Source organism: Palaemon carinicauda, chromosome 35 (assembly GCF_036898095.1).
Source record: "Palaemon carinicauda isolate YSFRI2023 chromosome 35, ASM3689809v2, whole genome shotgun sequence".
NCBI lineage: Eukaryota > Metazoa > Arthropoda > Malacostraca > Decapoda > Palaemonidae > Palaemon > Palaemon carinicauda.
In genome coordinates this window covers 14,651,407-14,675,514 of record NC_090759.1, presented here as the reverse complement: position 1 = coordinate 14,675,514, position 24,108 = coordinate 14,651,407, and the positions used below count along the sequence as shown (strand labels likewise).

At 48.9% G+C, this 24,108-nt stretch overlaps 1 protein-coding gene across 1 annotated transcript in view; it reads left to right on the top strand.

Annotated features, from left to right (window-relative positions):
- Window positions 1–24,108, top strand: part of Not10 (CCR4-NOT transcription complex subunit 10) — a 176,227-nt gene that overhangs the window by 7,496 nt on the left and 144,623 nt on the right. The window contains exon 2 of the mRNA XM_068358766.1: window positions 17,799–17,993. Coding sequence (XP_068214867.1) covers window positions 17,799–17,993 — 195 coding nt within the window. The remainder of the gene's footprint in view (window positions 1–17,798; window positions 17,994–24,108) is intronic.

Sequence of the window (24,108 nt, the reverse complement as noted above, 5' to 3'; positions counted from 1 at the left end):
ACGTTGAGCCCATTCAACTTTTATATTTGTTTAGATTGATAAGATGAATAATTTTAGAAAATATTTTAAGAAATTTATTCTTTGAATAGTCTTCGTGCTGTTTTCAAAGATGAACTAACATTTGGTTTATTTATGCTACGCAGTTTGCACTCTATCGTTACGATAGAGAAAGAGAGAATCACGGTTTTACTTTGCAGAAAGAGTAAATTGTTTTTGACGTTTTGTTCATTCTTCTTACAAACTGAAGTTTTTTAGATACTAATTTAAAGGAACATGTTAATTTTCAATTTCTTAGTCCTTTTAGTATTTTCCTTTAGTCAAATAACCTTTTATTGACGAAGAGTGAGTGAGCCTTTCTCTTGTGAGTGGCAGAGAGAGAGAGAGAGAGAGAGAGAGAGAGAGAGAGAGAGAGAGAGAGAGAGAGAGAGAGAGAACGATCCAAATCTTTATACTCGCAGATATTTACTCTCGTCCCAAGTCTCTGTACGGAGAGAGAGAGAGAGAGAGAGAGAGAGAGAGAGAGAGAGAGAGAGAGAGAGAGAGAGAGAGAGAGCGGATATAACGCTCTAGTCTTTATTCTCATCCCAAGGCACTGTACGGTGAGAGATTGAAAACGTTGTCCTCAAGTGATTTAGTTTTAGTCTCCTCCCAAGTCACTGATCTTTTTAACTTTATATATTTCCGTTTTATTCTATATATATGTATATGTTTATTAATTTTTCATGTGTGTTTCATTTTGTACTAATGAGCTTACATTATACGACATTTTTCGCAATTCTAACCTTTTGTTTTAAGGGAGAATTGCGTGCTTCAGGTAGAAATCAGCTTTATTCATGTCTAATGTGAAATTATTAAAAAATGCAATGTCAGTGAAGAAAGTGCGAAAAACATGTTCAGTGTTGCGGAGGGTTTGTTTGTTCGTGCTTGTCACCTGCCTAGTCTGAGACCTCTTTCAGGCTCCCCTACACTAGGGAGAAGGAATGTCGTAGGACCTAAGGGAGTGAGAGGTGTAAACCAACGAACAGACGTTCCCTCAAAGGTATCAGACGTTGCTCTTCAAGCACGTCCTTGCCATAAGACAGGAGAGACGAAGTTCTCGTCTTCCGTTGATTCGTCTCTTTAAAAACCTTATGCGTAAGGTTTCGAGACGGTTGAAACGTTAATTAGTTCCTTCAGAACAAGTTCAACGTCCTAGCTGTAGTCATCATGAGAGTCCCGTTCATGGCGATGACGTTCATGTACAGACGTTTCCGACGTCACGATCTATTCAGAGTGCGGTTGATCCGAAGTTAAGTGTTTTGCAAGATATGCTGTTAAAGCTTTCTTCTTTAATGAAAGCTTACGATCCTGTTCCTGTGCGAAAGGATCCTTTGTTTTTTGTACGTCACGGTTCTGGGATACGTGATTCAGGTCTTCAACCTTCTAAACGAGCTTTGTTACGTCACGCTGACGTTATCCCTAGTGTCAGCTTTGCTGTTAAACGAGATGCGGAGCATAAATCTCGATGTAACTTTGATCGACAGTCAGTTAAGTCGAGTCATAACTTTGATCAGCAGTCACTGCAGTTCCTCCGAGACTTTGAACGTCAGCCACCGCAGTCACAGCGTGACGTTGAGCTGCAGACTCCACAGACACGACGTGACGTTGAGCGGTAGACACCGTAGACACGACGTGACGTCGAGCGTCAGTCACCGTAGTCACGATATAGCATCGAACAGCAGTCACCGCTCTTACTACGTGACGTTTGAACGTCAGCCACCGCAGTCACAGCGTGACGTTGAGCTGCAGACACCGCAGACACGACGTGACGTTAAGCGGTAGACACCGTAGACACGACATGACGTCGAGGAGTACGTGACGTTTGAACGTCAGTCACTTCTGTCACGACGTGTAGTAGAATAACATTCTCTGCAGTCACAACGTGACATCGACCCTCCAACTTTAACTTCTGTTCATATACAAGTTGATGTAGCCTGTCAGGCTTTTCCTTCACGTCATTCTGAATATAAATCTCCTTCTCGCAAGACTTTAGATTTATCAGATGATGTGCCTTCTGAAGAAGTTGATGACCCCCTTTCAACTAATGTACCTTTGGGGATTCATTCAGAAGAGGAGTAACCTAGGGTTGTCCAACAATCCCTTGTTTTTTTAAAATTATGAATTTCTTTAGGGAAATTTTGTCCTACTCGTTTTGTAACGGCTGCTCCACGTTCTCCGCCGTCTGAGTTTACTCTTGGCATGACTTTCTTCAACTCCTACATATACGAAGTCAGTTCTCTCTTGTTCTTCCAAGAGAGCCATGCTCTTACTGGGAGACTGGTTGGAATCCAGGAGAAGTTTAGGAACGTCTGCTTTTGCTTTTCCTCCTTCTTAATTAGCTTCTCGCTCGAGCGTCTGGTGTGACACAGGAGAAGTTCTCGGCTTGGGAGTACCTGCCTCTGCCCAGGGAGACTTCTTAAGCCTAGTGGACTCTCCTCGTCGTCTAGCCATGAGACGCTCCAAGATTTTATGGTCTTCTTCAGAGCTAGACCTTCTCCTGAAAGGAGTTTTTCGAGCGTTTGAAGTATTTATTTTTTTGGATTGGTCCCTGGGAGCCTTAAGTAAGAAGGTCTCTCCAGCTGACAATGTATTGCTGTACAAATTATGTCATGCATGAACAAGGCTATAAGGGATGGCTCCAATGAACTGGCAGCCACGTTCACTGCAGGAGTACTTAAGATGTAAGTGCACTCAATGTGTTCATTGTCAAGACAAAGTTCACGATGAAGACTACCAAATCTGTCTTGGCAGCTGTAAGGGAAGGCGACTGGATGGTCTCTCTCGACCTTCAGGATGCATACTTCCACATCCCGATTCATCCAAACTTTCAACAATATCTGAGGTTTGTGGACGGGAAAGTAGTGTACCAATTTCGAGCACTGTGCTTTGGCCTCAGTCCTGCTCCTCTTGTTTTTACAAGGCTCATGCAAAATGTAGCAAGCTTTCTACATTTTTCAGGGATCAGAGCCTCCCTTTATTTTGACGACTGGCTAATCAGGGCGTCGTCATTAAATCGCTGTCTGGAGAACCTCAAATGGACATTAGACCTAACCAAGGAGCTAGGTCTCATAGTGAACGTAGAGAAGTCGTAACTTACAGTACTCCATCCCAGACTATTCTTTATTTGGGGATGGAGATACAGTGTCGAATTTTTCGGGCCTTTTCGTCTCCCACAAGAATAGAATAAGCTCTGTTAAAAGTCTGTCACTTGCAAGAGAAAAACAGTTGCTCTGTAAGAGTTTTAACGAGCCTCGTGGGAACTCTTTCATCGCTGGAGCAGTTTATCTCTCTGGGGAGACTCAACCTTTGCCCTCTCCAATTTCACCTAAACCATTGGAACAAGGAGAAGGGCTTATTAGAGAGTATCTCTTTCCCAATCTCCAACTCAGTCTAGACATGTCTGACTTGGTGGGACAGCAACATCAGACTTCGAGAAGGTCTTTCTCTTGCGATCAAGAACCCAAACCATGTGTTGTATTCAGATGCATCGGATTTGGGTTAGGGAGCGCCACTGGACAGTCTGGTATGCTCGGGTCTTTGGTCCACGGATCAGAAGGAACTCCATTTAAGGCAAGTAACATCTCTTTTTTGACGAGATTTGTGCAAGGAGAAATGAATGTCTTAGCGGACTGCCTCAGCAGAAGAGGACAAGTCATCTCCATGGAGTGGACGTTGCACAAGAAGCTATGGATGACATGGGGTCAACCCACCATAGATCTTTTTGCGACTTCACTGACAAAGAGGCTCTCGACTTAATGCTCTCCAGTTCCAGATCCAGAGGCAGCCCACATAGACGCTTTCCTGCTGGACTGGTCTCGCCTAGACATCTATGCCTTCCCACCATTCAAGATCCTAGACAAGGTTCTTCTGAAGTTCGCCTCTCACGAAGGGACCAGGTTGACGTTGGTTGCTCCCCTCTGGCCCGCGACTGAGTGGTTCACAGAGGTACTTCTATGGCTAGTAGACATTCCAAGAAGTCTACCGTTGCAGATGGATCTCCTGCGTCAGCCTCACGTAAAGAGATTTCATCAAAGCCTCCCCGTGCTTCGTCTACCTGCCTTCAGACTATCGAAAGACTCTCTAGAGCTCGAGGGTTTTCGAAGGAGGCAGCTAGAGCGATCGCGAGGGCTAGAAGATCCTCTACCATCAGGATTTATCTATCTAAATGGGAGGTATTTAGAGACTGGTGCAAGTCCTCCTCTATTTCCTCTTCCAGCACCTCTGTAGCGCAGATTGCAGATTTTCTGCTTTATCTGAGAAATGGTCGCTCCCTTTCTGCATCTACCATTAAAGGCTACAGAAGCATGTTAGCTTCTGTTTTCAGGCATAGAAATTTGGATCTATCTAATAACAAAGATCTTCAAGACCTTCTTAAGTCTTTCGAGACTTCCAAGGAGCGTCATATTTCTTCTACTGCTTGGAACTTGGACGTGGTCCTGCAGTTCCTTATGTCAGACAGGTTTGAACCGTTAAGTTTGGCCTCCCTGAAGGATCTTACCCTCAAGACACTTTTCTTGGTGAGCTTGGCTTCTGCGAAAAGGGTTAGTGAGATACATGCTTTTAGCAAGAATATCGGCTTCTCCGCTAATAAAGCAGTATGCTCTCTTCAGCTTGGTTTTTTTGGCCAAAAATGAACTTCCGTCTCGTCCATGGTCTAAATCGTTTGAACTTCCCAGTCTATCTGAGATTGTTGGGAATGAAGTTGAAAGAGTGCTGTGCCCCGTTAGAGCTCTTAGTTTTATTTATCTAGAACTAAACTGCTGTGGGGTTTTTTTAGAGGCCTTATGGTGCTCCGTTAAAAGCCCTCTTTGCCTATGTCGAAGAATGCGTTGTCTTATTTTATTAGACTATTGATTACAGAGGCACACTCTCATTTAAGTGAGAAGGATCGTAATTTGCTTAAAGTTAAGGCTCATGAAGTTAGAGCGGTAGCAACTTCAGTAGCATTTAAACAAAATAGATCCCTTAGAAGTATTATGGACGCGACCTTTTGGAGAAACAAGTAGGTGTTCGCTTCATATTACTTGAAAGATGTCCAGACTCTTTATGAGGACTGCTACACATTGGGACCATTCGTAGCAGCGAGTGCAGTAGTGGGTGAAGGTTCTACCACTACATTCCCTTAATCCCAATATCCCTTTAATCTTCTCTTGAAATTTTTAATCTTGCTTTGGGTTGTACGGGGACTAAGAAGTCTTTCGCAATCTTTTGATTTGGCGGGTGGTCAAAATATTGTTTCTTGAGAGCGCCCAGATTAAGGGTATTGATGAGGTCCTGTTGTAGGGGTGTTCACCCTGATTATAACAGCTCCTAGAAGTTTTTCAGCATCCTGAGAGGATCGCTGGGCTTCATAAGGATAGCGAACTAATGAGTCAGAGTATTCATCAGAGTCAGCTTCCTTATCAGGTACCTATACTTAAGTTTGTTTTTTGAATATTTGTCAAAAACTCTTGAGCATATACGCCTTTATTGTTTTAATACTGGTCTCTACCCACCACCATGGGTGTGAATCAGCTATATATATATTCACCGGCTAAGTTTAATATTTAAAAATATTTTCAATTTAAAATAAATTTTTGAATATACTTACCCGGTGAATATATATAATTAAAGGCCCTCCCTTCATCCCCGATAGAGACCCTACGGACTGAGAAGAACTGAACTTATGGAGAAGTATATGCGGTATCTGGCCGATAGTCGGCGCTGGTGGGCACACCCGGCAGCCTTCATGGCGATCGCTCGCGAGTTTTTGGAATCTGTCGACCGTCGGAGACGTAAGCTATATATATATTCACCGGGTAAGTATATTCAAAAATTTATTCTAAATTGAAAATATCATTTTTATTGCAGTGTCTTACTGAACAATAATACAGCTGATTACCCATTGCAAGGATGGGGGGCTGTGGATGTAAGTTTTACTTCAACAATAACATTAAGATTATTGAAAATAAAGTATACCTAAAAGCACTTTGTTCCGTAACCGAAATACAAACCACGCTATTTACATAGGGGGTTTACTTTCGGCATAGCTGAAATGACGAGCCATTAGATTTTAACGCGGGTTAACTACCCCCGCGCTAGTTAGCACGGGGGTAGGGGAGGGGTAGCTAGCTACCCCTCCCCCCTTACACACTGGTGAGCTGCCTCTTCACTTTTGGCTCGGACGATGAACAGACGTCTCTGTCCCGTCCTCGCATGACAGCCATTAATGTTTTGTCTTTACTTAATTACTTACTTTTCTTATACTTAATATATATGTAAACATTCTTATGTTTATGTATATATTTGAGTATAGAAATTCAGTAAGTTTCCTTTTCAGTGTTTGTGCTGTGTGTGTGTAGGACGTCCACTCAATTGTACGACAACATCTCCGTGTGGTCCCAGGCCCCCACGGTGACATTTCATGGGTCGCGATCTCTCCTTTGGTCTTTCGGTCTCCCTTCGGCGGGCGCCGTGGGGAATTGTCATCGCTGGACTTTATTTATTAATCTGTTTCTCTGCTGTTCCTCCTTCCCTACGGGGAACTTGGTCTACCAGCGTAGGGAACATGGGAGTTTAGTTTGACTACGGTCTCTCTCTCCTTGAGGTCGTTCACCGTTTTATTACTACTATGTATTACGGTAGCTTCCTTCCCGTTGCAGGTTGAGTTGCTACTCTGTTTATTTTGTCTCAATTATTTTTAATCAAATCTAATTGTATTTGTTAACTTTTCAGCTTCTGTGTAGAACGCTTCCCTTCGCGGTTCATTCGTTCTTACTATTAGTGAACATTCTTAGATGAATTGCATAATTATAATTGTTATAATTCTGTTTTTGTTACAGTTCTCCGCCTTCCCCCCCTTCCCGTGAGTGTCAGTGGGGGAGGAGGGCGCATTCCTGGTGCGTAATTCTTATGTTCTTTTCCCTCGGGGTTCCTCTTCGGAGTTCCCCCGGGGGAATAAATGTTAACTAATTATTTGATTTTCACAGTTAACCATCTAGTTTTTCGTTTGCTTAATGTGCCAACGAAGCAGAGCTGTCCTGTTGGGGCCTGGGGAGTCTGCTGTTGCCGCATCCTCTACGTCTTCGTCATGGGTGTGTTCCCTTCTCCAAGAAGTTCTCCCGTGACAACTGTCAGCTCCTTAGTTCATTTAGAGCGCTCAGGAGGTTCGCCTCCATGGGTGGGTAACTTCCGTTCCGAGGGAGGTTCCCTTCCCAGGTATGAGTTTTTTCCCCTTCATGGGTACCTTAATAATTCCTGGTTGGTTTTTCCTGGTCCTCGGGCGGTTGCTCTTGGTGCTGAGCTACCGCTTTTGTAACCATGCTCTAGGGGCTGAGCGGTTGCAAGGCCGGATCATGGAATTTGTGTGATTATGCTCTTGGTGGTGAGCGATCGCACTTGCAGCTACGCTCAAGGGGCTGGGCAGCTGCAGGAGCTCCTCTTCGGAGGGTTTCTCTTTATGTTCAGCTTGCTGATCCAACGGCCCTAAGGGGCGCCTTCATCAGTTCTTCTGGTCTCTTCTACGAAGTGTTCTCCTCTCTCGTTCACGAGAGAGTCTCTCGTTTGCGAGAAGGACACTCATAGAGACTCCTCTTCGGAGGACTCCCCTGCTGTTGTTGCTGTTGTTGCTGAAGGCTCAGTTTCCCCCCTCCGAACATCCTTCGAGGGGGCAGCTGAGTCCAACGGTCTCTCCTTCGAGTGTTTCTCCCCCTCGGGGGAGTTCACTAACAGAGACTCCTCTTCGGAGGACTGATGATGGTGCTCCTGTTCGTGGTCGTCTTCATCTTCAGCCGCAGAGGATCCTCCTCGACGAGAACAGACCGTTACAGCTGCTTCGCTAGACCTTTCGGCAGATCGTTCACGATCTCCGACACCTGCCAGACCTTCTTGTCTTCCATCTCCGTTCCTGGACGCAGATGCGCAGTGGGCATCACTCCACCCCGTTTTAGCTTGCAAACGCTCTCCTTGTGTCAAAGCTCTCCAGCTCGCAAGAACTCTCCTTGTGTCAACGTTCTCCAGCTTGTCAGCGCTCGCCACTTTGCCACTGCTCGCCAGTGCTTGCCAGCGTTCTCCAGCTCGCCAGCGTTCTGTGGCTGGCCAGCACTTGCCTGCTCTCCCACTCTTAACTGTGCACCAGCGCTTGCCTGCTCGCCAGCGTTCTCCGGCTTGCCAACACTTGCCTGCACTCCCACTCTTAACTGTGCACCAGCGCTTACCTGCTCACCAGCGCTCTCCTGTGCAGTGCTTTACTGAGCGCTAGCGCTCTCCAGATTGCCAATGCTTACCAAGTCTCCAGTACTCTGCTGCGCACTCGCGCGAGAGGCAAAAAGAACAAAAGGGAAAACTTTTTGACAGGTCACCAGGAAGGATGATATGTCTGGGGAAGGAAAAAACTTCCAGTTTGTTTCTAGGATGAGCGAGCCGCTCTATTTTAAAAGATTAATGGTTTATATATGCGTACAGTATAAACAAATAAATTAAAAAAAAAAAAATAATTTGTATTTTTCATAGTCCTTTGTATAAAATTTTCCACCTTGACCATCTTTCTGTCCCAGGATTAAAGACAATAGTGGCTATTCTGATGCTTTTTTATGATTCAATGGCCATCCTAGTGCCGATGAAGACACGTCCATTTTAAGGGACTTGGGTTTGTATTGCTAGGAAAAATCCAAAAACTTTGAAAATTTGTTATTTCTTGTCAGTCCCACATGCAGTTGTATGATATGTAGTTTGAAATGTATTGTTGCATGTCAATTTTACTTAACATATTGTAATCCTATGTGGTTGGTCAATGGCATTTTTACTTTATTACTGTACTGTATTTCCCATTTTGTTATTGTTATTATTGTTATTCCTGTTGATTTATTTATATTGTTATCATGATTATTATTATTATCATTATTGTTATTATTATTATTATTATTATTATTATTATTATTTTTTTCAATATTAATCTTACCCGGTGATCATGTAGCTGCAGCTCTGCTGCCCGACAGAAAAAACCTACGGGCGGGATACGCCAGCGATCGCTATACAGGTGGGGGTGTACAACAACAGCGCCATCTGTCGAGTAGGTACTCAAGTACTTCTTGTCAACAAAGAACCAATTTTCTCTCTGTCGTGCCACCGGCAAGACCTACTTGATACGCTGTTGTTTCTGGAGTTGATTTTCACGCTATTTGGTGAAGTATTCTCTCTAGTTATTAGCTTTCGCTGTACAGAAGTTATCATCAATACTTTATCACTTTCATTGATTAGATTTTGGATTATTTGTTGACGACTTGGATAGATTTTGGATTTCCCCCTTTGACTAATTCAAGATGTCTGACCCTACTCAAGTCCCCAAGTACAGGCAGTGTAACGCTAGGGACTGTTCTAGGCGTCTTCCGAAGGCCTCTATAGATCCTCACACCGTTTGTTCCAATTGTAGGGGTAAAGCCTGTCAATTGGAAGATCGATGTGAGGAATGCGCTGGGCTTTCGGAATTCGATTTTCAAGAATTCCTTAAGAATGCACGTAGGCTAGAGAAGGATAGGATCAGGAGGAGTTCGTCTCGCTCTATTGATTTTTCCTCTCCCCATGCCCCACAACCTATTCCTTCCCCTGTAGTGGTTACACCCGACCCTTCTACTAGCTCTCATCAACCCTCGATGGCGGATATGATGCGTGCCATTCAGGCTCTTGGTGACCGAGTTGAGTCATTAGCGAATGACCGCAATCAACTCTTGGCTGATGTCAAAGAGTTGAAGGAGAAAAGTGCAGTGGGAAGTGTAGTGAGTGCAGGTGCAGTGAAAAGTGTCAGTGTTACGCATGAGGGTGCGTCTGTTCGTGCCTGTCGTCCTCCCAGTCCGGGACCTCTTGCAAGCTCCCAAGCCCAGGGGAGAAGCAATGTCGTTCGACCAAAGGGTTCGACAGGCCTTGATCAGCGTTCAGACGTATCCTCAGTGGTTGAGGACGTATCTTGCAGAGATCGTCCCACCCACAAACAGACGAGTGAGCCCATTCATTCCTCGTCTGCGGAAGAAGTTTCTCGACAGAAACGCTGGACCAAGGTCTCACGACCTCTCAAGCGCAAGGTCCCTTCCGAGCGAGTCCAACGGCCCAGGTGTAGCCACTGGGTCAGTTCGGACTCGCCGCAGTCTTCCGAAGACTGCACACCTCCCAAGAGAGGTAGAGTGGTTCCGCAGCAGGCAATCACTCCGTCTGTTGCCGCACCAACCGCTGTAGACCCTAAGTGGTCTTTGCTGCAGTCTATGCAGACTCAGCTAGCTTCCTTCATGCAGGAGTATCGTGCTGAGAAGGTTGACGCTGCACCCGTTAACCTACAACCTGCCACGGTTGTGCGCTCAGCTGACACTGCGGCTGCCTGCTCCCACACTCCGGCTGTGAGAGCTCCACCACCGATGCGCAGTCGACCCTGCCAGACGCATGTTGACGTTAGCCGACGTGCGGCACCCTCCGTTGACATGCGTGAGCTACCGCATCAGCAGTGGGAAGGTGCAGTCAAGCTGCCGTGTTTTGACGCAATGCGGCAGTCTCCGCAACCCACGGCAGTCCCCACCACGCACCACCACTCCGCTTTGGTTGTTGCCAGCTCTCAGACTGACCAGCAGCGGCATGATGTTGGATCCAGTGCAGCTACGCATGCACCCGTACTGCCGGATTCAGCCGTTCAGCTTTCTTCTCCTCCTTTGCCGCTTCCTCCTCAACATTCGGATGAAGGAATCTCTGATGACGACGAAGCTGCGCATTTGGACGATCAACACTCCGACATAGATGAACCCAAGACTACGCCTCCCTCCTTAGACTTTAGGAAAGTCCTTGCCCTGTTTAAGGAGTTGTATCCGGAGCAGTTTGTGTCTGCAGCTCCACGCTCACCTCCCTCTGAGTTCGCTTTAGGCATGCAGTCAGCAGCTCCTGCCTTTACGAAGCTCGTACTCGCTCGCTCGTCCAAGAGAGCTTTAAGGGTACTGGGAGAGTGGCTGCAGACCAAGAAGCAACTTGGGAAGACAACCTTCTTGTTTCCCCCGGCCAAGCTTGCTTCCAGATCTAGCGTATGGTATGCCACAGGAGAGGTTCTCGGCTTGGGAGTTCCTGCCTCTGCCCAGGGCGACTTCTCAAGCCTGGTAGACTCTCCCCGCAGACTGGCTATGAGACGGTCCAAGATTTGCTGGACTTCTTCGGACATGGACCATCTTTTGAAGGGAGTTTTCCGTGCGTTTGAGATCTTCAACTTCCTGGACTGGTGTTTGGGAGCGTTGAGCAGAAAGACCTCCCCTTCGGATAAGGACTCTGCCATGCTCATCATGTCCTGCATGGACAAAGCCATTCGGGATGGGTCTGGCGAGCTTGCGGCTTCTTTCGTGTCTGAAGTTCTTAAGAAGCGAGATCACCTTTGCTCCTTCTTGTCGGCGGGAGTCACACCATGTCAGAAGTCAGAGCTGATGTTTGCTCCGCTATCCAAGTGTCTCTTTCCTGAAGAGCTGATCAAGGGGATTGCCGCCTCGTTGATCCAGAAAGACACCCATGACCTGGTGGCGTCATCCGCACGTAAAGTCACAGCTTTACCTTCCGTGCCTAGACCTAGGATGGACACACCAGCGTCTAGGTTCATTCCGCCCTTTCGTGGCAGAACCTCCAGCAGAGGAGGTACCCGTGCCGATAGTCAACGTGGCAACAAGAAGAAGGGTTCCAAGTCCTCAAGAGGCAGAGTCTGACTGCCATCTTCTCCGGACAGCAGTGGGAGCCAGGCTCAAGAACTACTGGCAAGCCTGGGAGAACAGGGGTGCAGACGCACAGTCTGTGAAGTTACTCAGAGAGGGGTACAGGATTCCATTCTTGCGCAAGCCCCCTCTAGCAACAACTCCCATCGACCTCTCTCCCAGGTACAGAGAGGAGGACAAGAGGCTAGCTTTACAGCAAGAGGTGTCTCTCTTGCTACAAAAGGGAGCGGTAGTCATAGTCCGGGACCATCAATCCCCGGGCTTCTACAACCGTCTCTTCTTAGTAGCGAAGAAGACAGGAGGGTGGAGACCGGTGCTAGACGTCAGTGCTCTAAATGTCTTTGTCACCAAGCAGACGTTCACCATGGAGACGACGAAGTCGGTGCTAGCATCGGTCAGGAAGGAAGACTGGATGGTCTCGTTAGACCTAAAGGACGCGTACTTTCACGTCCCCATCCACCCAGATTCCCAACCTTTCCTAAGGTTCGTCTTTGGGAAGGTGGTTTACCAGTTCCAAGCCCTGTGCTTTGGCCTAAGCACGGCACCTCTAGTGTTTACCAAACTGATGAGGAATATTGCCAAATTCCTGCATTTAGCAGACATCAGAGCCTCCCTCTATTTGGACGACTGGCTTTTAAGAGCTGCGTCAAGTCGTCGCTGTCTGGAGAATCTCAAATGGACTATGGATCTGACCAAGGAATTGGGTCTCCTGGTCAATATAGAAAAGTCCCAACTCGTCCCATCCCAAACTATAGTCTATCTAGGTATGGAGATTCAGAGTCAAGCTTTTCGGGCTTTTCCGTCGGCCCCCAGAATCAGTCAAGCCCAAGAATGCATCCAGAGCATGCTGAAGAGGAACCGATGTTCAGTCAGACAGTGGATGAGTCTAATAGGGACGCTTTCATCGCTGGACCAGTTCATCGCGTTAGGGAGACTCCACCTCCGACCCCTTCAGTATCACCTAGCTGCTCACTGGAGAAAGGACATGACGCTAGAAGCGGTCTCAGTTCCTATCTCCGAGAAGATGAAGTCTGCACTGACTTGGTGGAAGAACAACATTCTTCTCAGGGAAGGTCTACCACTGGCTGTTCAGACCCCCGACCACCTTCTCTTCTCGGACGCATCGGACACGGGCTGGGGTGCGACACTGGACGGTCGGGAATGCTCGGGCACGTGGAATCCGGATCAAAGAGCACTACACATCAACTGCAAGGAGCTACTGGCAGTTCATCTGGCCTTGAGAAGCTTCAAGTCCCTCCTTCTAGGCAAGGTGGTGGAGGTGAACTCCGACAACACTACAGCCTTGGCGTACATCTCCAAGCAAGGAGGGACTCATTCGATGACGTTGTTCGAGATCGCAAGGGACCTCCTCACCTGGTCAAGAGATCGAAACATATCGCTTGTAACGAGGTTCATTCAAGGCGACATGAATGTCATGGCAGACCGCCTCAGCCGGAAGGGTCAGATCATCCCTACAGAATGGACCCTTCACAAGAATGTTTGCAACAGACTATGGACCCTGTGGGGTCAGCCCACCATAGATCTGTTCGCTACCTCGATGACCAAGAGGCTCCCAAATTATTGCTCACCGATTCCGGACCCAGCAGCAGTTCACGTAGATGCCTTTCTTCTGGATTGGTCCCATCTAGACCTTTATGCGTTCCCCCCGTTCAAGATTGTCAACAAGGTACTGCAGAAGTTCGCCTCTCACGAAGGGACAAGGTTGACGTTGGTTGCTCCCCTCTGGCCCGCGAGAGAATGGTTCACCGAGGTACTGCAATGGCTAGTAGACGTTCCCAGGACTCTTCCTCTAAGAGTGGACCTTCTGCGTCAGCCGCATGTAAAGAAGGTACACCCAAGCCTCCACGCTCTTCGTCTGACTGCCTTCAGACTATCGAAAGACTCTCAAGAGCTAGAGGCTTTTCGAAGGAGGCAGCCAGAGCGATTGCCAGAGCAAGGAGGACATCCACTCTCAAGGTCTACCAGTCAAAATGGGAAGTCTTCCGAAGCTGGTGCAAGGCGAATTCAGTATCCTCAACCAGTACCTCTGTAACGCAGATAGCTGACTTCCTTTTACACCTAAGGAAGGTAAGATCCCTTTCAGCTCCTACGATCAAAGGTTACAGAAGCATGTTGGCAGCAGTCTTCCGCCACAGAGGCTTAGATCTTTCCAACAACAAAGATCTACAGGACCTCCTTAAGTCTTTTGAGACCTCAAAGGAGCGTCGGTTAGCCACACCAGGTTGGAACTTAGACGTGGTTTTAAGGTTCCTGATGTCAGCAAGGTTCGAACCGCTTCAATCAGCCTCTTTTAAAGATCTCACTTTGAAGACTCTTTTCCTCGTTTGCTTAGCAACAGCTAAAAGAGTCAGTGAGATACACGCCTTCAGCAGGAACATAGGATTTACATCTGAAACGGCTACATGTTCCTTACAGCTTGGTTTTTTAGCTAAAAACGAACTCCCTTCTCGTCCTTGGCCCAAATCGTTCGAGATTCCAAGTCTGTCCAGTTTGGTTGGAAACGAACAAGAGAGAGTACTATGCCCAGTAAGAGCTCTTAAGTACTATTTAAGACGTACGAAGCCATTACGAGGACAATCAGAAGCTTTATGGTGTTCTATTAAGAAACCTGCTTTACCGATGTCGAAGAACGCAGTTTCTTATTACATCAGACTTTTGATTAGAGAAGCCCATTCTCATCTGAATGAGGAGGACCATGCTTTGCTGAAGGTAAGGACACATGAAGTTAAAGCTGTCGCTACTTCAGTGGCCTTCAAACAAAACAGATCTCTGCAGAGTGTAATGGATGCAACCTATTGGAGAAGCAAGTCAGTGTTCGCATCATTTTACCTTAAAGATGTCCAGTCTCCTTACGAGAACTGCTACACCCTGGGACCATTCGTAGCAGCGAGTGCAGTAGTAGGTGAGGGCTCAACCACTACATTCCCATAATCCCATAACCTTTTTTAATCTTTCTCTTGAAATGCTTTTTATTGTTGTTTTTGGGTTGTACGGAAGGCTAAGAAGCCTTTCGCATCCTGGTTGATTTGGCGGGTGGTCAAATTCTTTCTTGAGAAGCGCCTAGATTAGAGGTTGTGATGAGGTCCTTTAGTATGGGTTGCAGCCCTTCATACTTCAGCACCTAGGAGTCGCTCAGCATCCTAAGAGGATCGCGAGGCTCAGTAAGGAAGACGTACTTAAAAAGGCAGAGTAATGGTTCAAGTCGACTTCCTTACCAGGTACTTATTAATTTTATGTTTGTTATTTTGAATAACTACTAAAATGAAATACGGGATACTTAGCTTCTATTGTTAACATGTATGCTGGTCTCCACCCACCCCCCTGGGTGTGAATCAGCTACATGATCACCGGGTAAGATTAATATTGAAAAATGTTATTTTCATTAGTAAAATAAATTTTTGAATATACTTACCCGGTGATCATGAATTAAAGGACCCACCCTTCCTCCCCATAGAGACCCAGTGGACCGAGGAGAAAATTGGTTCTTTGTTGACAAGAAGTACTTGAGTACCTACTCGACAGATGGCGCTGTTGTTGTACACCCCCACCTGTATAGCGATCGCTGGCGTATCCCGCCCGTAGGTTTTTTCTGTCGGGCAGCAGAGCTGCAGCTACATGATCACCGGGTAAGTATATTCAAAAATTTATTTTACTAATGAAAATAACATATTATTATTATGTTGTTGTTGTTTATGTAGAGGGCTTTTGAAGAATGGCTGCAGAGTAATAGTCTAGAGAAGATATAGAGAGAAAACTGTGGAAGTAAAGCGTAAGGTAAGTGAGGCAAAGAGGGCAGCTGACCTGAGGTGGGGTCAGGGATTGGGTCATTCATATGAAGAGAATAAGAAGTTTTGGAAAGAAGTGAAGAGAGTAAGGAAGGCTGGTTCAAGAATTGGAGAGACAGTGAATGATGAAAATGGAAGGTTGTTAAAAGGAGAGGAGGCAAGGAAAAGGTGGGCGGAATATTTTGAAAGTTACTGAATGTTGGGAATAATAGGGAGGCAGATATAATTGCTGTTGCAGGTGTTGAGGTGCCGGTGATGGGAGATGAGAATGAAAGAGAGATTACAAGAGAGGAAGTGAAGAGAGCACTAGATGAAACGAGAGTAGGAAAAGCATCTGGTATGGATGGTGTGAGAGCTGAAATGTTGAAGGAAGGGGGTGTGACTGTACTTGAATGGTTGGTGAGATTGTTTAACATGTGTTTTGTGTTGTCAATGGTACCAGTAGATTGGGTTTGTGCATGTATTGTACCACTGTGCATGAGTGTTGTAATTCAAGGGGTATTAGTTTGTTGAGTGTGGTGGGAAAAGTGTATGGTAGAGTAATGATTAATAGGATTAAGCATAAAACAGAGAATGCAATCTTAGAAGTACAGGGTGGTTTTAGAAGAGGTAGGGGTTATATGAATCAGATTTTTACAGTTAGGCAGATATGCGAGAAATATTTAGCAAAAGGTAAGGAGGTGTATGTTGCGTTTATGGATCTGGAGAAAGCATATGATAGAGTTGATAGGGAAGCAATGTGGAATGTGATGAGGTTATATGGAGTTGGTGGAAGGTTGTTGCAAGCAGTGAAAAGTTTCTACAAAGGTAGTAAAGCATGTGTTAGGATAGGAAATGAAGTGAGCGATTGGTTTCCAGTGAGAGTGGGGCTGAGATAGGGATGTGTGATGTCGCCGTGGTTGTTTAACTTGTATGTTGATGGAGTGGTGAGAGAGGTGAATGCTCGAGTGCTTGGACAAGGATTAAAACTGGTAGACGAGAATGACCATGAATGGGAGGTAAATCAGTTGTTATTTGCGGATGATACTGTACTGGTTGCAGACACGGAAGAGAAGCTTGGCCGATTAGTGACAGAATTTGGAAGGGTGTGTGAGAGAAGGAAGTTGAGAGTTAATGTGGGTAAGAGTAAGGTTATAAGATGTACGATAAGGGAGGGTGGTGCGAGGTTGAATGTCATGTTGAATGGAGAGTTACTTGAGGAGGTGGATCAGTTTAAGAACTTGGGGTATGTTGTTGCAGCAAATGGTGGAGTGGAAGCAGATGTACGTCAGAGAGTAAATGAAGGATGCAAAGTGTTGGGGGCAGTTAAGAGAGTAGTAAAAAATAGAGGGTTGAGCATGAATGTAAAGAGAGTTCTGTATGAGGAAGTGATTGTACCAACTGCGATGTATGGATTGGAGTTGTGGGGAATGAAAGTGACGGAGAGACAGAAATTAAATGTGTTTGAGATGAAATGTCTAAGGAGTATGGCTGGTGTATCTCGAGTAGATAGGGTTAGGAACGAAGTAGTGAGGGTGAGAACGGGTGTAAGAAACAAGTTAGCAGCTAGTGTGGCTATGAATGTGTTGAGGTGGTTTGGCCATTTTGAGAGAATTGAAAATGGCTGTCTGCTAAAGAAGGTGATGAATGCAAGAGTTGATGGGAGAAGTACAAGAGGAAGGCCAAGGTTTGGGTGGATGGAAGGAGTGAAGGAAGCTCTAGGTAATAGGAGGATAGATGTGAGAGAGCCAAGAGAACGTGGTAGAAATAGGAATGAATGGCGAGCGATTGTGACGCAGTTCCGATAGGCTCTGCTGCTCCCTACGGTGCCTTGGAAGACCGTGGAGGTAGCAGCAGTAGGGGATTCAGCGTTATGAAGCTTCATCTGTGGTGGATAATGTGGAAGGGTGGGCTGTGGCACCCCTAGCAGTACCAGCCAAACTCGGTTGAGTCCCTTGTCAGGCTGGGAAGAACGTAGAGAGGAGAGGTCCCCTGTTCTGTTTCATTTGTTTGATGTCGGCTACCCCCCAAAATTAGGGGAAGTGCCTTGGTATATGTATGTATGTATGTAGTTTAAGCAGATCCCCATAGCTGTGTATGTAATTTTAAATTGGTAAAGCTTAGAGTAACATTATCGAAAGTGTTACATTTTTAGTATATTCTTTAGAGTGAATGATTTAAAAAAGGCCAAAAGGATTAACTGGGTAAACCTTTAGTAGTTATTATGTGCATAGGGTATTGTCAACAGTATTAAAAGTATCATATTCTTCAGATGGCTGAGAGCAAGACCACCACAGAGGAAGCTCAGAGCTCGACCACAACTAGTGAGAGCAGCAATAGCTGTGAAGCAACAGATGGAGAAAGGGATTTGGCACAAGCAGCACATGCAGAATTTATAAAGTCAAATTACAATGCAGCAGTTACCCTCCTTAACCAGTTGCACAATACAAGACCAAAGGATCCAAAGGTAAAGTCATGTTTTTGTCTCAAAATTCATCACTTTATGTTTGCTTGAATGTGTAATTAGTTCATTTTGCATGTTGCATAATATTTTTCATAATTATGACCATCCTTTACATTCAGATCTTCCCGGACAGTACCATCCTGTTTGTAACACTAGGTATGCACTTGTCCATCATAAGGCTCAATATTACACAGTATTCTAGAGGTTTTATTCCAGCTGTGACCAAGTAGTGGAATGATCTTCATAATCAGGTAGTTGAATGGATAGAACTCTATAAGTTCAAACTTGCAACAAATGTTTTTATGTTGAACATGCTGACATAAGTCTTTTTATAGTTTATATGTGAAAGACCTGTTTTAATGTTGTTACTGTTCTTAAAGTATTTTAATTGTTCATTTGTTCCGTAACCGAAATACAAACCACGCTATTTACAGAGGGTTTACCTTTTAGCGCAGCTGAAATGACGAGCCAATAGTTTTAACGAGGGTTAATTACCCCCGCGCTAGTTAGCGGGGGGTGGGGAAGGGTAGCTTGCTACCCCTCCCCCCTCCACACACTGGTGACTTGCTTCACTTCACTTTTGGCTCGGCGGTGATCAGACGTGTCTGCTCATCGCTCTCGTGACAGCCTTTAATTTTCTGCTTTTTCTTTTCAGCGTGTGTGTTGGTTGGAAGTTGACCTTCAGTTATTTCTTTACAATGCGTACATGCCCTGGAGTTGCCGGTCGTCCTTGTGGGACTTTCATGTCGGACGTAAATACGGATCCGCACACCCTCTGCCCTCAATGTCGGGGCCGACGGTGTGACCAGGAGAACATGTGCCGTGAGTGCAGGGAGTGGTCTGCCTCCCAGTGGGAGAGGTTTGGCTGTCGGCGTAAGAAGAAGTCCAAGAGAGACCGTTCTCCTCCGCGGTTAGCCTTGAAGGAGGAAGGTTCTCGGGACTCTTCTTGCCGCCCAAACCTCCTCCGAAGCTCCCCCTCGTCTGCCTCCTAAGGAGAGTCGGCCGAGTGGGAGCGCAGGCCCTTGTTCTGTTTCCCGACCTTCGGTGGGGGGAGAGGGCGTCGCCTCCCATAGCGAGGCGGTTCCCCCTCCTCCTCCGGGGGAGGTTATTGATAATGCCTTATCCAGTGATGATCTTTTACGATTTGGTCGTCCCTGGGGCTTAAGGGCTTGCCCTCCAGGGTCGCTCTTATTGACCTTGTCTCGTTGGGGGCCGCCGTTAAGCAGTCGCCGGCGGTAGCAGAGGTAGACCCTCTGTCTATTGTCGACGTCGTGGTGACAGAGGCCTCCGACGTGGCTGGGCAATCCGCCGCAGGTGCTGTTGCGGGTGATGGTGCTAAAGGCTCTCCTCCTCCTTCCGTACATCCTTCGAAGGGGGAAGTGAGTCCTTCGGTCTCGGCTGCTGCTCAGCTTCCTTCTGAGGGAAGTGCTTTAACGGAGACTCCCCTTCGGAGGACCGATGGTCCCGACGATCTTCCCCGAGGCCGCCTCCGCCGTAAGGCTCACCGTCCGCTACGCCACAAGGGCCTCCCTTTCCCTTACAGGGGGACTAAGAGGCGCCTTTTTGGGTCTTCTTCCTCCGGGGGGGACTCTCCTCGTCTGCCTCAACCTACAGCTCCGCCTTCCTTGAACCTCTCTGCAGACCGCTCACCATCTCCTGCCAGATCTTCGCCTTCTGGAGAACTCGTCACCCGACGGGCAACGGTCCCTTCGGGGCTAAGGGATCCTTCCCTTACGCGAGCAGTGCTAGCGCACAAGCGCTCTCCTGCTCGCCAGCGCTCTCCTGATCTTCAGGGCTCTCCTGATCTTCAGGGCTCTCCTGCTCGTCGACGATCTCCTGCTCGCCAAGACTCTCCTGCTCGTCGGCGCTCTCCTGATGTTCGCCCCCCTCGCCAGCGCTCTCCTGCTCGTCAGCTCTCTTCCGAGCGTCAGCGCTCATTTGAGGACCATTGCCCTGCGGTCTCTGACCACCCTTTAGTTCCTGCTGAACTCCCTGCTCACCATCTGCCTGGTCCTGTGGCTACGCAACATCGTGCTGCGCGTGTGTCAAAAACACATGTTCGCCAACGCGCCAGCGATCTCCCAGTTCCTGCTCGTGAACGCGCCGCACCACCTGTCCTTTCACATGACACGCGTCGACCTTCTGCTCGCCAGCGATCTCCAGCTCGCCAGCGATCACCTACGCGCCAGCGATTACCTCCTCGCCAGCGTTCACCTGCTTGCTAGCGCGCACAGACGATCTTAGTATCTCCTATTCAACAGCGACAGCTAGCGCGCCAACGTTCTCCAACGCTCCTGAAGGAACATGGTTCGCCAGCTTCTAGCTCGCGATCGCCCGCCTGCGCATGCTGCTCGCCATCGCTCGCCATTGCACGATCGGCCTCCTGCGCATGCTACTCGCCATCGCTCGCCCCTGCACGATCGCCCTCCTGCGGATGCTGATCACCATCGCACCCCATCACGCGATCGCCCACCTGCAAATGCTGCTCGCCATCGCTCGCCATCACGCGATCGCCCTCCTGCGCATGCTGCTCGCCATCGCTCACCACTGCACGATCGCCCTCCTGCGGATGCTGATCACCATCGCACCCCATCACGCGATCATTCACCTGCGCATGCTGCTCTCCATCGCTTACCATTACGCGGTCATTCACCTGCGCATGCTGTTCACCATCGCACGCCAGTGCGTCGACATGCCACATCGCGCCATCGCCAACTTGAGCGACTGCACTCACCAGCTCGTCATCAATCGCCTGTGGATCTACATCGCCAGCGATCTTCCTCACCTACGCGGCAGCGCGTTCCCTCGCCGTCGCGCCAACGCTTGCGTTCGTCGCCTCGGACACGCGTTCATTTACCTGCCCACCCTCGCGCCCACTCGCCTGCGCGCCCGCGCGACCGCTCGCCTGCGCGCCGCGCGACCGCTCGCCTGCGCGCCCGCGCGACCGCTCGCCTGTGCACCCGCGCGATCATCCACCTGCACGCCCGCGCGATCGCTCGCCCGCGCTCCTGTGCGACCATTCGCCTTCGCGCGACCATTCGCCCTCGCGCGACCATTCGCCCTCGCGCGACCATTCGCCCTCGCGCGACCATTCGCCCTCGCGCGACCATTCGCCCTCGCGCGACCATCGTTCGCGGCGAATTCCGCAGCCGGTGGTAGCAGCAGGAACGCGTGCTCCTAGTCGGCACTCGGGATCACCTCCATCCAAACACAGGTTGGTAGTGCAGGACGAGGAGAGGTTAGTACATCATTCTTCCCCACCTTCTTTTCAGGCAGGTACCGTCGTGTCCACTCCAAAGGATCGCCCGATCCCTTTCCCTTTAGCGAGGATTTTGGACTCTGTGTCCTTGGAGCAGCAGACTTGGTTTGGTCCTCTGGCACGGGCGTTAGTGAGGGTTATGAAACCAGCACTCGCCGGCCAGGGTAACAAACCAACGGCTGTCTCTCCTACGCTGAAGAGAATGAGAGGAGCGGACTTCGTGGTGACTTCCCCCAGGGCGAAGTTGGTTCCCAAGAGGTCGGTCGCGAAGGTCCCTTCTCCTGCACGAGTACTCTCTCCTTCTCCCGTGGACGAGGCCTTTCCGTCCTCAGGTGAGTCCAGTGGGGCGGTAGTCTTCCCCTCGGCACCAGGGGGGGAGACTTCGCTTCAGGCAGGAGAATCGTCTCGTGAGGAGGGGGCCCCTCGAACCTCGTTGTTGGGATCCTGTATCCCTCCCAGGAGGGAATCCAAGGATTCCAAGACCGTCCCTAAATCCTCTGCAAGGATTCGTCAGGAACCCACGACTACCCAGGGGAATATCCACGTATCACCCCAGGAAGAGATTCCTGGGGCAGGAGACTTAGCTTCCAGCCCGCAGGGAGGAGAACAGCAAGAATCCGAACATGCCTTCTGGCAGGTCCTAAGCCTGATAAGGCAACTTAACTGGCTTACGGATCCAGTCATCGCCCCCCGTGAAGGCAAAGACACGATTCTGGATGAAGTGTTTGACGTTCGGAAGGCCCCTAAGACCAGTGCAGCTCTGCCCTGGTCTCGGGGGCTGAAGAGTGCCAGGGCTAGGGCCAACGCTCAGCTCGCACTTCTTGCCTCCTCCAGTCGTTCCACTGCCGGGAACAAGCTCATCCCTCCTCCTCGCCTCCAGCAGAGGAGGTATTTCGAGATCCTGGGTGAGCACAACCTCGCTCTTCCTCTCCATCACTCTGTGGAGGAGCTGGCGAAGGGAGTTCCCCTTGAGAAACTCTCTGCCCGGCAGGTGTCGTTCTCGGCGGCAGAGATCCTTAACCACGAGAAGGTCGCTAAGTGTGCCATGCAGGCCACTTCGTGGCTGGACTTCTGGCTAGGATCTCTGGGCATCCTATTGCGATCGGAGGACTTGTCCAAGGAGACCAATAGGAAGGCCCTAGAGACCTTCTTACTCTCGGGTACCCGCTCCATCGAGTTTTTGGCGCACCAAGTTACCACCCTGTGGGCCAACTCGGTGTTGAAGCGTCGCGATGCTGTGTCCGAGAGATTCCATCCGAAGGTCCCCGCCGTAGATGTGTGTAGGCTCCGACATGCTTCCCTTCTGGGGGAGAGCCTGTTTGTGCCTCAAGACATGGAGCGAACGGCTGAGAGGTGGAGGAAATCCAGCACGGACTCCCTCCTCCATAGGGCCCTTACAACTCAGCCCTATAAGCCTCCAGCCCCGCCACAACAGCAGCAACAGCCTCGTAAGGCTCCCAAACAGGCACCGGCAGCTAAGAAAGTGGTGTCTAAGCCCCAGCCCTTTCCAGCCAAGGTCAAGAGGGGCGGTAAGTCCTCCAGGGGAGGCAAGACTCCTAGGGGTGGCGGCCGCGGCCGCAAGCCCTAGGGGTGGCAGTCCCCCTGCATGTCCACCTGTGGGGGGATGCCTTCGGCGTTGCGTCCGCAGGTGGCAGCAACACGGGGCCGATGCTTGGACGGTCTCTGTGATCGGCCAAGGTTATCGCGTCCCGTTCACAACATCTCAACCTCCCCTGACAGCGAATTCAGTGTCGTTGAGCTCCTATGCCACGGGATCGGCAAAGGGGCTGGCCCTTCAGGCCGAAGTCGAAACCATGCTCGAGAAGGGTGCTCTCCAGGAGGTCGTGGACGGCTCCCCAGGCTTCTTCAGTCGACTCTTTCTTGTAGAGAAGGCTACTGGAGGCTGGAGACCCGTCATCGATCTCTCAGCTCTGAACAGGTTTGTCAAACAAACCCGGTTCAGCATGGAGACAGCAGACACGGTCAGACTTGCGGTGAGACCACAAGACTTCATGTGTACACTGGATCTAAAGGACGCGTACTTCCACATCCCAATCAATCCGTATTCCAGGAAGTACCTGAGATTCTGCCTAGACAACAAGATCTACCAGTTCAAGGTGCTGTGTTTCGGTCTCTCCACAGCTCCTCAGGTGTTTACCAGAGTGTTCACCCTGATTTCATCTTGGGCGCACAGGAACGGCATTCGTCTCCTTCGTTACCTGGACGATTGGCTGATCCTAGCAGACTCGGAGTCGACCCTTCTTCGGCACCGAGACAGGCTTCTGGATCTTTGCCAGGATCTGGAGATCGTGGTAAACCTTGAGAAGTCCTCTCCGCAGCCGTCCCAACGACTGGTTTATCTAGGCATGCTAATAGACACCAATCTCCACAAAGCCTTTCCATCAGACGACCGGATAGCAAGGCTGAGGAGGGTGGCGGAACCCTTCCTCAGGCGAAAAGAACTCCCCGCCCAATCGTGGTTGCGTCTCTTAGGCCACCTATCCTCCCTGGCCCGTCTGGTTCCAAACAGCCGCCTCAGGATGAGATCCCTTCAATGGCGGCTCAAGTCCCGGTGGAATCAAGGATCCGATTCCCCGGACATTCTGTCTGGAACAGACGGACTTGCGGTGGTGGCTGGCCGACGAGAACCTGCGGAAGGGAGTGAGTCTTCTCGTCCTCCCCCCGGAATTGACTCTGTTTTCGGACGCGTCAAAAGAAGGGTGGGGGGCGCACGTTCTGAACCAGAGGGCCTCAGGCCTTTGGTCAGAATCAGAAAAGTGCCTACACATCAACCTACTAGAATTGAAGGCCGTCTTTCTGGCTCTTCAGCAGTTCCAACGGTCCCTGGCGGGTCACTCC